This window comes from Acartia tonsa, chromosome 10, assembly GCF_053477335.1.
Source record: "Acartia tonsa isolate MP-2025a chromosome 10, ASM5347733v1, whole genome shotgun sequence".
NCBI classification, from domain to species: Eukaryota; Metazoa; Arthropoda; class Copepoda; order Calanoida; family Acartiidae; genus Acartia; species Acartia tonsa.
In genome coordinates this window covers 30,117,974-30,130,710 of record NC_137269.1, presented here as the reverse complement: position 1 = coordinate 30,130,710, position 12,737 = coordinate 30,117,974, and the positions used below count along the sequence as shown (strand labels likewise).

Below are 12,737 nucleotides of genomic sequence, written 5' to 3'. Positions count from 1 at the left end.
ATTGCTTTCAATAGTTGCAGAGCTTATTTCAAGTAGTAGTTTGAAAATATGAGATAACAATAGATTTATTACTCCAGATGATCTACAGATACCATAATCCGTCTAACTTCAAAATTATTTGTATCAGATTTTTGTCTCATAACGGTCGAATGCCATGATATTAGTAACAATACGATTCCCGCAAATCTTTATCCTAAGAAATTCAACAATTTTAACTAACTTTTTATATGGATGAAATGAAGCACTACCTATATGTTAGTAGCAAAATATGTACATTTATTTTACCCATTGTGTGGTCGGATTGTTCCTACAATAAATGGAAGGAGTTCTAGTGAAGGTAGGAGATTCTCGCATATCCTGATACAATGTTTCTCCCAGCTGGCTAATATAATTGTACCCTATACATCCCCTCCTCTTACCATGGAAGAACTTATTGACCAATATCTGAGCAACCTTTATTAACAATAGAAATTCCCTTGTCATAATATTCACGTATTTTATATCCATTATTTCACAAGATTACAATACAGAGTGACTGGCATGGACTAATTTCATCGAGTAGCTTCACAAACAAAAATATTTACAGATATTGCATCTCAAGTACATTTAATTTTTGTTAATTCTATTATATAATTTATGAACGAATTTTGTCTGAAGGTTGATCACTTCTTTACATATTGAGTTATTCATTTTATGGAAGCTTCAAGGAGGTCCCAGGACGGTTTTTGGCTATTAAATTTTTAGATTAAAGTCTTAGGATAAGTTTATACTGTTTTTTACTTTCTCTTTTAGATCTCCTAGATGCAAATGACGCAACCACTATAAATTTGTAAAAAGGTCACTATTCGGGTTGTCAAAATTATATATTAAAAACCATTTCTATTATGATAGAGGTTATATCTTTGTCTGTATATCTTAGGATCTCCTAAACAAATAACCAGAAAGGGTTATCCGTTTTAAGGAAGCTTGACGTAGGTGTTAGGAATGTTTAAGTCTATTTACCAGCGATCTCAAGGTATAAGACAATGGAAATTAAATTGATACTGTGGATTTAAATTATTGGAGGAAATTTTTTAGACAACTAATTTGAAACCACCCCATAAGAATTCAATAAACGCACCTAAAGTTTAATTCATTTATGATGTTTTTTACCTTAATCCTTTCTAGTTAAGAGAAACAAAAATAACTTTTTTGAACCACCGATGTAAACATGGGTTACTTTTTGCAGCTGAACAAATAACTCAGCAGCTGTGTGCTTATTTTGCAGCTGGGTTGTTGACCAGTTTTCAATGCAGCTGCACTTATACTTTCATATCCAGGTGGACATAATAAATTTAAATCAGCTGTATTGATAATGATACCACCTGGATTTTATTTTATTTCAGTAATATTTTTTAAAATACATTTTCCAACATCTTATGCTTTTAATGTTAACCCTTACAGATCGAGGGGGGGGGGGAAGGGTCATATTGACCCCCCCCCCTCTAGTTTTTTCAATGTCATTTTTTTTGTAGGTAAGATAGAGAGTTGTGACTTCATTACTTTTCATTTTACTTGGAATTGAGATCATACGTGTTTCAATATCAAAAGATGAAATTTTTGTGAGATAAAACAAAACAATATATAATTTTAATTATAATCATTATTTGTCTAAAGTATTCTTAAATTTAAAGTTCAATGACTTCAATGAGGATAATTCATTTTGTAAATTTAAAAGTTGCTACTTGCTCAAATATTATATTTTTAGTATTAACAAGCCACATTATTTTTTAAATAGATTGAAAATAAGGAAGGTTGTAGGTTGTTTTTTTGTTTTTTTCTCTATTCTGAACCACATCAGGGAGTCCTAACCCAAAATAAACTAACTAGGTATGACAATAAGTTGCGCCTGTTTACGGGCCAAGTCATTTCCAAGTGTCACGCGCCAGACTTAGCTGCAATAGGTATCATAAAAAAGGACCAAAAACAAAGGTTGTTGAGTAAAAGGTTGAAGGAAGCGAAAAATGACTTTGACTCACTTATAGTCGGAAATTCATTATCAAACAGGGGACATGCACAAACCTCTAGCTAGAATAGAAGCCAAGATAATAAGGGAGGGCGTCTCATAGGCTCTGGGAGAATTATTACTATCTTAGTGTGCCAGAAGTCAAAAGTCCAATATTATGATAATAAATATAAATCCCATAAAGTAGTAATTTGCTTGCTTATGGATGTGTGTATGTCCACAATGATCTCGTAAACGGCTGGAATAATCGTTACATAATACTTAGGGAATTTTAGTAATGGTCGAAGGTTTTTTCTTGTTTGTAAAAGTAGGACCATAGATTTTGGACTACTACGTTATAATTTATACATAATGCATAATGAATGTAGAATACGTGGATATTGTCTCAATACGTTCCTGATGGGTTAGGGGAGTGGATGGGGGGATTAGAGAGTATTGTTATATTAGCCAGCTGGGAGTAACATTTTATGGGGGTATGCGAAAATCTTTCACAATATCCACGTTTTCTCTATCAATTATCCTTTTCTTCCTTCAATACTGGGATCAAATATAAGGTATATAAAGTCAACTTATTCATTTTATTATCACTTATACACCTGATTAAATATAAAAAGATTTTGGGGTGCTATCATTCTCACAAAATGTATCACAATAACAAATCACTAGAACCGCAAATTAAAACCTTTCCTATTTATTTCACTCTTATCAATAAACACTCCCTCTGATTCATTTACGACTAGCTGGTACGCCCCCTAGAGGTCTCTAGAGGCAATTTTAGTTTTAGAAATAAAAAAAATTCTTTTTTTTTCAGAGTGTTCTCATGAGAGTCACTCTAAAGAGTTATAAACCTGAATATATCAGAAGAAACCCTATTGGTCCAGCGGTAAGAGATCCTATGCTACACACAGGTAGATAGACAGACAAACATTCCGTTACTTTTATATAAGGATTTTTACAATGCAATTTGTTGTTTTAATTCTAAATTTTTAAAAAATATTCTTTCTCTTCTTCGTTTACCTCAAAAATGATAAATAATATGTATTTTTGTTAAGTTGTTTTTTATAAGCCAAATTTATTTTTGATAAGCTGTAATAAATTGAGAAAGATAAGAAGTAGGTAGAAAATAATTAAACGTCTAATTTGGTCAAAGTATGAAAAATGAATTTCAGTTGAATTGCGACATTTCACAAGTTAACAAGTGATCATTTTCAAATCATAGAAAGTTCTTTCAATTTCAATTTTATTTGGTTTAGAATTAACATTTTAAAAGGCTTTTTGTCTTTCACAAATTAGAGTAAATTTAAAGTAATATTTAGAGATTGTCATAAAGTACTTTTACAAATATTTGAAAATAATGTGACAATATTATTAACATAAGATATCACAACGGTTTACTGAAATAAGAGTTTCTAGACGGTTGATTGACTAATTGATACATCTATGAGAAAGGGAATTCCACTTTTTTCATTTTTACTCAGTCAGGTGAAAAAAAAAAATTTCCTAGGCTTTCAAAAATTGTTTTTCATTATTTCTTTGATCTAAATTCACATATTTTCTAATTTGCCTCACATCTGTTGACATAATTTAGAAAGTAGAAAATGGGTTGTTTTGATGGGACAAAACTGTTGGTAGGCCTGCTGTCAGCCTGTCTAGCTGTTAACCTGGCCAGAGCTGACTGTATCTGGTATGATGAGTGTGGCTGTAATACTGACCTTGATCCAGGTTGGTGCTACACACAGCTTTATCCTAACCGCCGCGCTGGACCAATTTTATGCTTCTATAAATTCTTATTTAAATGGGAAGGTTTTCTTCCTTTTGTTTTGGCTGCAATACAGCTCAACACTTTAAATTATAAGTGTAAATTTTTTTTGTGTTTTAAATTTACGTTTCTTAGAAATACAAAAAAATCATGGTGATGGGTTTGCTTTCCCCCCACCCCCATTACTATATTTCTCTTTAAAGTATCCATATGACCCTCGACGGGTGCAGTTGCTTGTTTAATATCACCAGATGTCTGTACAATTGTCCATATCTGTCTATTCCGTCGAAGAAAAAAAGATCTTATCAACCCTTTAACCCTTTTTTTTTTGATAATATTATAAAATTTGCTCCTCCTTCAAATTAATTTAACCTATTTGTATTTATTTTAGTATCCTGCAAATATCATTTGAACTGTTTGAACCGAGGTCCAGCTATGAGTGCTACTGAAGAACATCTGGACCTAATTGCGAATACCTGTCCACATTTAGTAGAGGTAAATCAAAATGTATTACTTATACAGAGACACAGTTCAAATATCAAAGCATAACTTTACTTTGATAGTGCTTAAATAGACAATTTTTAAAAATGTGTTGAATACATCATAAGAGGATTTAATATACGCTCTAATAACATGTCTTTTGACTATTTTTGATTTTTTGTTCTGAATAAGTTGACAAAAAGTTTGGGGGTTTCAAGCCTTAATTTATAGCCTTAGTAATTATCTGATTTAAAGATTGCAATTTCCTTTTTTTCTGCTGTAATCCTTACTTGAAAGTAATAGAATGCGTGTTTGATTGTCTGTTTTCCAAAAGATCTTGCCAACTGCTTGACTAATGGAGATCTCTTTTACAGTGAGCCTGTATAAAGGTTTCAGAAAGCTTTGTATAAATTCTAAGGAAGGGTACCTCCACCCTCCATATAGAAATTACACCCAGAAAAAAATTAACAATCTTCCAAAATTTTTCTTTTTTAAAATACTAAAAAACAAAATGTAAGAGATCACTATTTACATTTTACAATGCCAAGAAAACTACTTGATAATCATAATTTTAGATTGCAAGGGAAGGAGGAGTTTGTTGCAGTGTAAAACAATTGCAAGCACTAGTCACAAATTTTGCTACTCCAGCAATGATCTTCAAGGAGACCTGTCCTACCTGTTACTTCAATTTTGTCAAAAACTTTTGTGACATGACATGTATGCCCAACCAATCAGACTTCCTCAGAGTTGATGAGACTGTTATTGGGCCAGGCATTGGTGACCATGAGGGTGAAACAGTTGAAATGATCCGGAGATTGACATATTTTGTTGATGAGCAGTTTAATCAGGAGACATATGACAGTTGTAAAAATGTCCAGTTCCCAGCATTATCAGACACAATTATGGGTCTGCTTTGTGGACCATGGGGCAGCAAGTACTGTACCCCTAAACGATGGTGGACCTATTTGGGAACAGAAGCTAATGGATATTCACCATTTGACATTTTGTATGATTATGGTAATAGTAATACAACATCAGTGGATGGCTTTACCTATCACAGTAATTTGGTAGACAGCTGCAAAGAGCCCCCAAGTTTTGCTGACAAGCCTGACTACAATACTGGTTGTAGATGTGTTGACTGTGAGGATGCTTGCTCATCACTTGATGATCCTCAGTATGAACATTATGACACAGAGTCTTGGATGTGGCACATTGAAAAGGATGATATAATTCTTTACTCAGTTTCCATGGGTGTTTCTGTTTTTCTTGTGTGTGCTGGTTTTTTCATGAGAAATATTGGCGATGGCTTGCTCAATATTATTACAAAAATATTTACAATTTGGGGGAGAATAACAGCAACATATCCTAAAACTGTTATTCTGGTATCAGTTTTAATAGCTGGAGGCTTGTCATGTGGAATGTATAAGCTTACTGTCACTACAGACCCAATTGAACTCTGGGCCTCGCCAGAGTCAAGATCTAGAGTTGAAAAAGACTTCTTTGACACAGAGTTTAGACCATTCTATAGGGCAGCACAAGTTATCATCAAATCCAAAGTCAATCCAAAAGAAGGTATTGATTGGTTTGATTATACTGACATGTTTGATGAAACAAGAACATTTGGACCAGTATTTAATAAAAAATTTCTACTGGAAGTTTTAGATCTTCAGAGAGGCATTGAAAATGTAAGCTTTGAATATGAGAATAGAAAAATGACCCTTGAAGATGTGTGTAACAGACCACTAGGAGAAGATGGATGCAATATACAAAATATCTGGGCATATTGGCAAAATGATGAAACACAACTTGATCGTGTTGAAAGTGTCACTGGAGGTACTAATTATACTTATCTTGACCACTTTTTGGAGTGTAGTAGAAACCCATCTCTTATGGCACCAACAGAAGATAAAACTTGTATGGCTCCTTGGGGTGGGCCTGTTAGTGCTTATTACATCCTTGGTGGTTTTATTCCTAATGGAAATACAGGGTTTCCAGAAGATCCTGAATATTTCAAGTCAACTGCAATAGTTATGTCAATAATTGTTGATAACTATGACCCTAAAAGTACTGATCCAAAGGATGTGGAAGGATTGAAGAAAGCTATGCTTTGGGAAGAGGCTTACATTAACTTTTTAAAAGACTATGAGGCTAATAAAATGCCTAATAGCTACATGGAGATTGCTTTTTATTCTGAAAGAAGTGTCCAAGATGAGCTTAGCAGAGAAACTTATGGTGATTTAGCTACAATTGCTATATCTTATATTCTGATGTTCTTGTACATTACTATTGCTCTTGGTCAGCACAGTGATTTCTCTCCCAATGGTCTGATGATTGAGAGCAAATTTACTCTTGGACTTTTTGGGGTCATGATTGTTCTTCTGTCTGTATTTGCTTCAATAGGCATATTTGCCCTCATAGATGTACCAGCAACACTCATCATCTTTGAAATCATTCCATTCCTTGTACTGGCTGTTGGAGTTGATAACATTTTCATCCTAGTTCAAACTTATCAAAGAGATGTTAAGAAAGACTATGAATCCCATGCAGACCACGTGGGAAGAATTGTTGGAGAAGTAGCACCATCTATGCTACTATCATCAGCTGCAGAATCAACATGTTTCTTTCTTGGTGCTTTGTCAGATATGCCAGCAGTCAGGGCATTTGCCTTATATGCTGGAATGGCCTTGATGATAGATTTTCTCATGCAAATAACTTGTTTTGTAGCTGTAATATCTTTGGATATGAGAAGACAAGAATCTGCAAAGTATGATTTGTTTTGCTGTGTTCAAGGAAAGAAAATGCAGAAAAAATCACTTGAAAGTGTTTCTTACAAGTTTTTCAAAGAACTCTATGCACCTGCTTTGATGAACACAATTGTTCGAGTTGTTGTTCTTGTTGCTTTTCTAGCTCTATTTGGTTTTGCTCTGAGTGAAGCACCACAAGTTGAGGTTGGACTTGACCAAGAGGTATCAATGCCAAGAGATTCATTCATTCTTAAATACTTTTTATACATGAAAGATTTTCTCTCAGTTGGTCCGCCTGTTTATTTTGTTTTGAATAATACAAACAGTGCAATTGATTTATCAAATTCAAGTATACAAGGCAAACTTTGTATGTCACACCAGCTGTGCCAATCAGATTCAGTTGGTGCTCTTGTCAGCCAATGGTCAAAAAGGCCCAAGGATACCTTTATTGCCACATCTGCCATGAACTGGGTTGACACCTACCGAGATTGGGTTGCCAATGATGAATGTTGTAGAACATACAAAGACCAACTTGAAAATGGTGTTAAAATACCATGTCCTACTGAAGAAGATAAGGATAAATGTGAAGGGTGTGGTATTAAACAAGATTTTACATCAGCTGAATTTGCCCAAACAATAAAATGGTTTTTAGAAGCAAACCCTAGAGACACTTGTACAAATGGAGGCCATGCTGCTTTTGCAGATGGTGTTCAATTAAAGGAAAAGGCTTTGAACACTCAATTACAAAGATGGATGCCTCCAGTTAATCAAACCAGATATGAAATTATTAATTCAAACATGATGGCCTTCCATACCATATTGAAGACAAGTAAAGACTATTACACAGCATTGAAAAGGGCTAGAGAACTAACTGATAAGATGACTGAAGTGATGAATGAAGGGCTACCAGTAGAAAATCATGTCAATGTTTTCCCCTACTCAGTATTTTATGTGTTTTATGAGCAATATCTTACAATGTGGGCTGATGCCATGAGATCAATATTCATTTCTCTTCTCTCAATTTTTGTTGTTACCCTTGTTCTCATGGGATTTGATGTTATCTCCTCTCTCATCATAATCTTCACAATTATCCTGATCCTTACAAATATCATGGCAGTAATGAAGTGGTGGAGTATAACCCTGAATGCTGTGTCCTTGGTCAATCTAGTAATGGCTGTTGGTATCAGTGTAGAGTTCTGCAGTCACATTACCAGGTTAGCTTCAACTATTCTCTCATTTACTATGTAGTAAGTTTTCTGTTTTAGTTGTATTAAGATCTTTTAACTATTAGATTAGAAGGCCTATAATATTGAAAAAAATACTGCTTCTTAGGGTATTCATATATATTGCAAAATAATACAAAAAATAACAAAAAAAGGAGAACTTTTAATTGTAACATATATATGCATTAGCAAAATTTTGGGGTATAGTCCTTTCCACAACATCCCTCCATAAGGAGCGATTCTTCGTATTTTTCACAGTAGCTTTTCTCCATTTCTAGCCCCTGCGGGGGGCTCTGACCCTGCGTGGCCAATTACCTAACCCTGTGGGGCAATCACCTAACACAATATAACCTAACCTAACCTAAAATAACCTATAAAAAGCCATTTTAAAAATACGAAGAATCGCTCCTTATGGAGGGATGTCGTGGAAAGGACTATACCCCAAAATTTTTTTGAAATCTATTAAAATATTTAGAGCTTTTGCAATGGAGCCTGGGACAAGCAGAGTATTGAGAGCCAAGTCAGCCTTGATAAAGATGGGAAGCTCAGTATTGTCTGGAATTACACTCACCAAATTTTCTGGTATAGTTGTGCTGGCCTTTGCCAAGTCTCAGATTTTTACTGTTTTCTACTTCAGGTATAGAATAGAATAGGATTAGAATCTATAATCATTTCAATTCATTATTATATGATTACTATTTAAGAACCCATCTCCAAAAATAAATCTATTTTAATCTCTATATATATATTTTAATATACTAAGTAATAAATATGTACACATCTAGACAACTACCTCTCTAGCTTCTAAATTTAATATCTATACGTTTATCTAAATCATCTATCTATACAATAAACTATACCTACAATCATAAATCAACCCATTTATCCATCAATTTCATCCATTATCTTACTTACATGTATAACTTTATATCTTTACTAGCGGCTACGCCTCTAGAAGACTCTAGGGGCACTGATTAGAGGGGGAAAAGTCGACCTCATCCTATTTTTAATTTGAGTTTTAAAGAGTTAAAAAAATATTTTTTGGGGGGAGGGGGGTGAAGACAACCTCCCCAAAAATAGTTCAAAACCTTCCCAGGACCTATAAGAAGCTTTACTGTAATGGAGAACAATATCGGTTCAGCGGTTACCGAGATCCTTCGGGACAGACAAAAAACGCTTACTACTTTATATAATAGGATTAAAGGGTAAGGGGTGTTTACACCACCCAAACCTCCACCCCCCCCCCCCTCCCATCCTCTAACAAAAGCGTTTTGAGAGCTATTGTAACTTCAAAAATGAAGATTATCTCACCCAAATAAAAAGCTTGGACGTCCTAGACTTTACATATATCTATCTTTTTAGAATGTATCTGGCTATAGTATTAGTTGGAGCTGCCCATGGACTCATATTCCTACCTGTCATTCTCTCATTCGTTGGTCCAAAGGAGAGACTTGTCCAGACCAGCGAGGCTCACATAGCAAAGGAGGAGGAAATCAGAAAACAGAATCAAGAAAAAATTGAAAGAATATAAAGAACATTTAGTTTAAACACATGCAAGGATGTTTTAAATGGGGGTTTCTGTTTGACCCCCCAATTCGCGCATGACTCTGTCCTTTGTTAGTTGAATATAGGATCTTGATATGTTTTAAAGTATTAGGTAAAGAGCAATTTTTTGAAGAGACTGACTCTAATTATTTAGGTTGTAGGAAACTATGATATTTTTTATTATGTAATTTTCGTTTATTTTAGTTTTAGAGCAAAAACATAAGAAAATCATAATGATTCAGTTTGGTTTTAACTATTTTAATTAAAAAAGAAATAGGCTTAGTGTAGGTCTACTTATTAATTATCTTTTAATACAAAGTAGCTTGATGTCTGTCCGTCCGTCCCTTAAGATCGGATTCTACTCTTCAGGGTATACACCTATTGGTCCTGTGGTGGTTTTAAGCTATTTACATGGGGGGTGGGACACCCCCCCAAAAAGAAAAAATTCCCCCCCCCAAAAAAAAATTGCTGGTGCTGCACATAAATTATGGGCATCGCCAGAATTTTTTTTAAAATTTTTTCAAAAATTACCTTATGGGGCAAAGCCCCTAGAGGCTAGGAGCGAAGCCGCTAGTATAGTTATATAGTTATGCTCATATATTTGTGATATATAGTTGTGGTAAAGAATAATGTATATTAACTATGTCAATATGCACAATACATCATAATAAATTTATATCTTAATTAGTTTTATAATAAAGAAGTTTTTACCCTCGTCGTTGGGGAGGTGATTTGTTCGAATCTCGGCCCGACACCGCGTCATGACTTTAGATGTTGAAAATGGTTCCTGCTGCTGCTATGTCAAGTGCGCGACATAAATAGTTAGAGTAGGGAGAATGCCTTGGCCCATAAACATGCGCAACTCATTATCATGCACAGTTAAGACTTCTCAGACAAAGGTTGTGCAATCAAAGGGTTAATTGCCTGTTAGATGTTACTTATCCTCTAGATTCTATAGATGATCACTTCAAAATCAAAGGAGAATCCCGCCCTTACGAGGTAGTTGTCCGTATGTCAACATCGAATTTCTAAATCTTATCTTACATTTAAGTATGATTATATTGTCCTATTGTTTTTAAGCCGTGTGCTACCTTTACATTAATTTGAATTGGCTATAATTATTTTATGCCAGCTGTAAGAAGATGCATGCAACCCTAAGGTAGCTGCCCTTTGCGAGAAAGAAACCTTGAAAATTAAAAATATCTTTCTTCGACTTATCCATTTAATCTAAAATCCAATAAGTCCAGTACAGCTCAAATGGCTGGGGATGCTTCTTGTGACGATTAGGCTTAATTCAATAAACAATTTTTTAAAAAGTACTCAATTGGACAATGGACAGAAAATCATATTTTACTACTTGAACATATTTAAATTTACATATACATATATTCCTTCATTCCAGAAAATTTATGGAAATTCTAAACAACTTATATACACAAAATTATCCTGAATTCAGTTTTAAGTGCCACCCTTATAAAATGCAAACTTCTCAAATTCCCCAGACGGCCTACATAATATATATTATATATACCTATGAATTGGTGTAAAATTATAGGCTTAAAATACATGGTGTACCATCACACACGCATTATGCTTTATATTCGCAAAAAAAGATAATTGGAAGTTTATGATTAGAATAAATAATGGAGTCTATGCTTTTGTAATTATGTGCAATTCTAAAGATTTGATATGGTACTATGCGTGGAGGTGAGGGCACACCAAAATATATTCTCTGGTTAATGGAGGCCTTATTTCTTATTTGGTCTTGTACGTTCCTCTTTCCCAATATATATTTCTCTCTCTCCTTAACTCCTCTCTCTTTATCTTTTTTTTTCTCTCTCTCTCTCTCTCTCTCTCTCTCTCTCTCTCTCTCTCTCTCTCTCTCTCTCTCTCTCTCTCTCTCTCTCTCTCTCTCTCTCTCTCTCTCTTTCTTTCTCTCTCTTTCCCTCTCTCTTCTTATTATCTTTCTCTCTATGTGTGCTTTTCTACCATCTTTTTTATCTCTCTCTCTCTCTCTTCTATCAATGTCTCTAAGTCCGTCTGACTGTCAAAAAACAGGAGGATAGAAAAGAAAGATAGAAAGAGAAAGATTGACAGGCAGACAGACATGCATATAGAGAGAGGAATACAAAAAGAAAAGAGAAATAGATAGAGTCTAAAAGAAAGAAAGAGAATTTATGTGTGTGTGTTTAAAAGTGTAACAGAGAGAGAGAGAGAGAGAAATGGTAAAAGAGAGCGGTAACGCGTAATTTTGAGGATATTTTCAAGCAAAACTACTAGATTAAAATCTTAAAGCATCCAATAAATAAAAATTGCTGATTTATCCTCTTCTAAATTTATCCTCTTTTAAAATTAAACTATTTTGATAAACAATTAGTTTTTACAGAACTATAGAAAATTTTAGATTTTTGTTAGTTTGTATGAAAGAAAATTTCTGTTAGAGGATCTGGCTTTTACCAGTTAGTTGGGTTATACCAGTCTACAACCTTAGTAATAAATAATAGGTTATACTAGTCTACAACCTTAGTAATAAATAATAGTCTTAAATAGTTAGGTTATACTAGTCTAGAACCTAAGTAATAAAAAATATGCTTTGATAGTTAGGTTATACTAGTCTAGAACCTTAGTTATAAATACTATAATAGTTAGGTTATACTAGTCAAGAACCTTAGTTATAAATACTATAATAGTTAGGTTTTACTAGTCTAGAACCTTAGTTATAAATACTATAATAGTTAGGTTAAACTAGTCTACAACCTTAGTAATAAATAATAGGTTATACTAGTCTACAACCTTAGTAATAAATAATAGTCTTTTAAATAGTTAGGTTATACTAGTCTAGAACCTTAGTTTTAAATACTATGGATCTACTGCAGTTCACGGTAAAATAATGCTGGTAACGAATATTGCAAAAAATCTATGAATTTTAAAGGCTGCTAGCTGCCAAACGGCTTAATGTACAGATCATACCCGCACACCAT

At 33.9% G+C, this 12,737-nt stretch overlaps 1 protein-coding gene across 1 annotated transcript; it reads left to right on the top strand.

Annotated features, from left to right (window-relative positions):
• The first annotated feature begins 3,564 nt into the window (after positions 1 to 3,564).
• Positions 3,565 to 10,456, top strand: LOC145329817 (NPC intracellular cholesterol transporter 1-like). Its single transcript, XM_080174218.1, has 5 exons — positions 3,565 to 3,727; positions 4,156 to 4,259; positions 4,820 to 8,202; positions 8,687 to 8,848; positions 9,574 to 10,456. The coding sequence occupies exons 1-5, from the start codon at positions 3,604 to 3,606 to the stop codon at positions 9,740 to 9,742; spliced, it is 3,942 nt and encodes a 1,313-aa protein (XP_080030344.1). The 5' UTR covers positions 3,565 to 3,603; the 3' UTR covers positions 9,743 to 10,456.
• Positions 10,457 to 12,737: the final 2,281 nt, after the last annotated feature.

Excerpts from the sequence above, each read along its gene's own strand:
- LOC145329817 (XM_080174218.1), top strand. The coding sequence starts at position 3,604 with ATGGGTTGTTTTGATGGGACAAAACTGTTGGTAGGCCTGCTGTCAGCC. Across the intron at positions 3,728-4,155 it reads TAATACTGACCTTGATCCAG|TATCCTGCAAATATCATTTG; the intron begins GTTGGTGCTACA and ends TATTTATTTTAG. Across the intron at positions 8,849-9,573 it reads TTTACTGTTTTCTACTTCAG|AATGTATCTGGCTATAGTAT; the intron begins GTATAGAATAGA and ends CTATCTTTTTAG.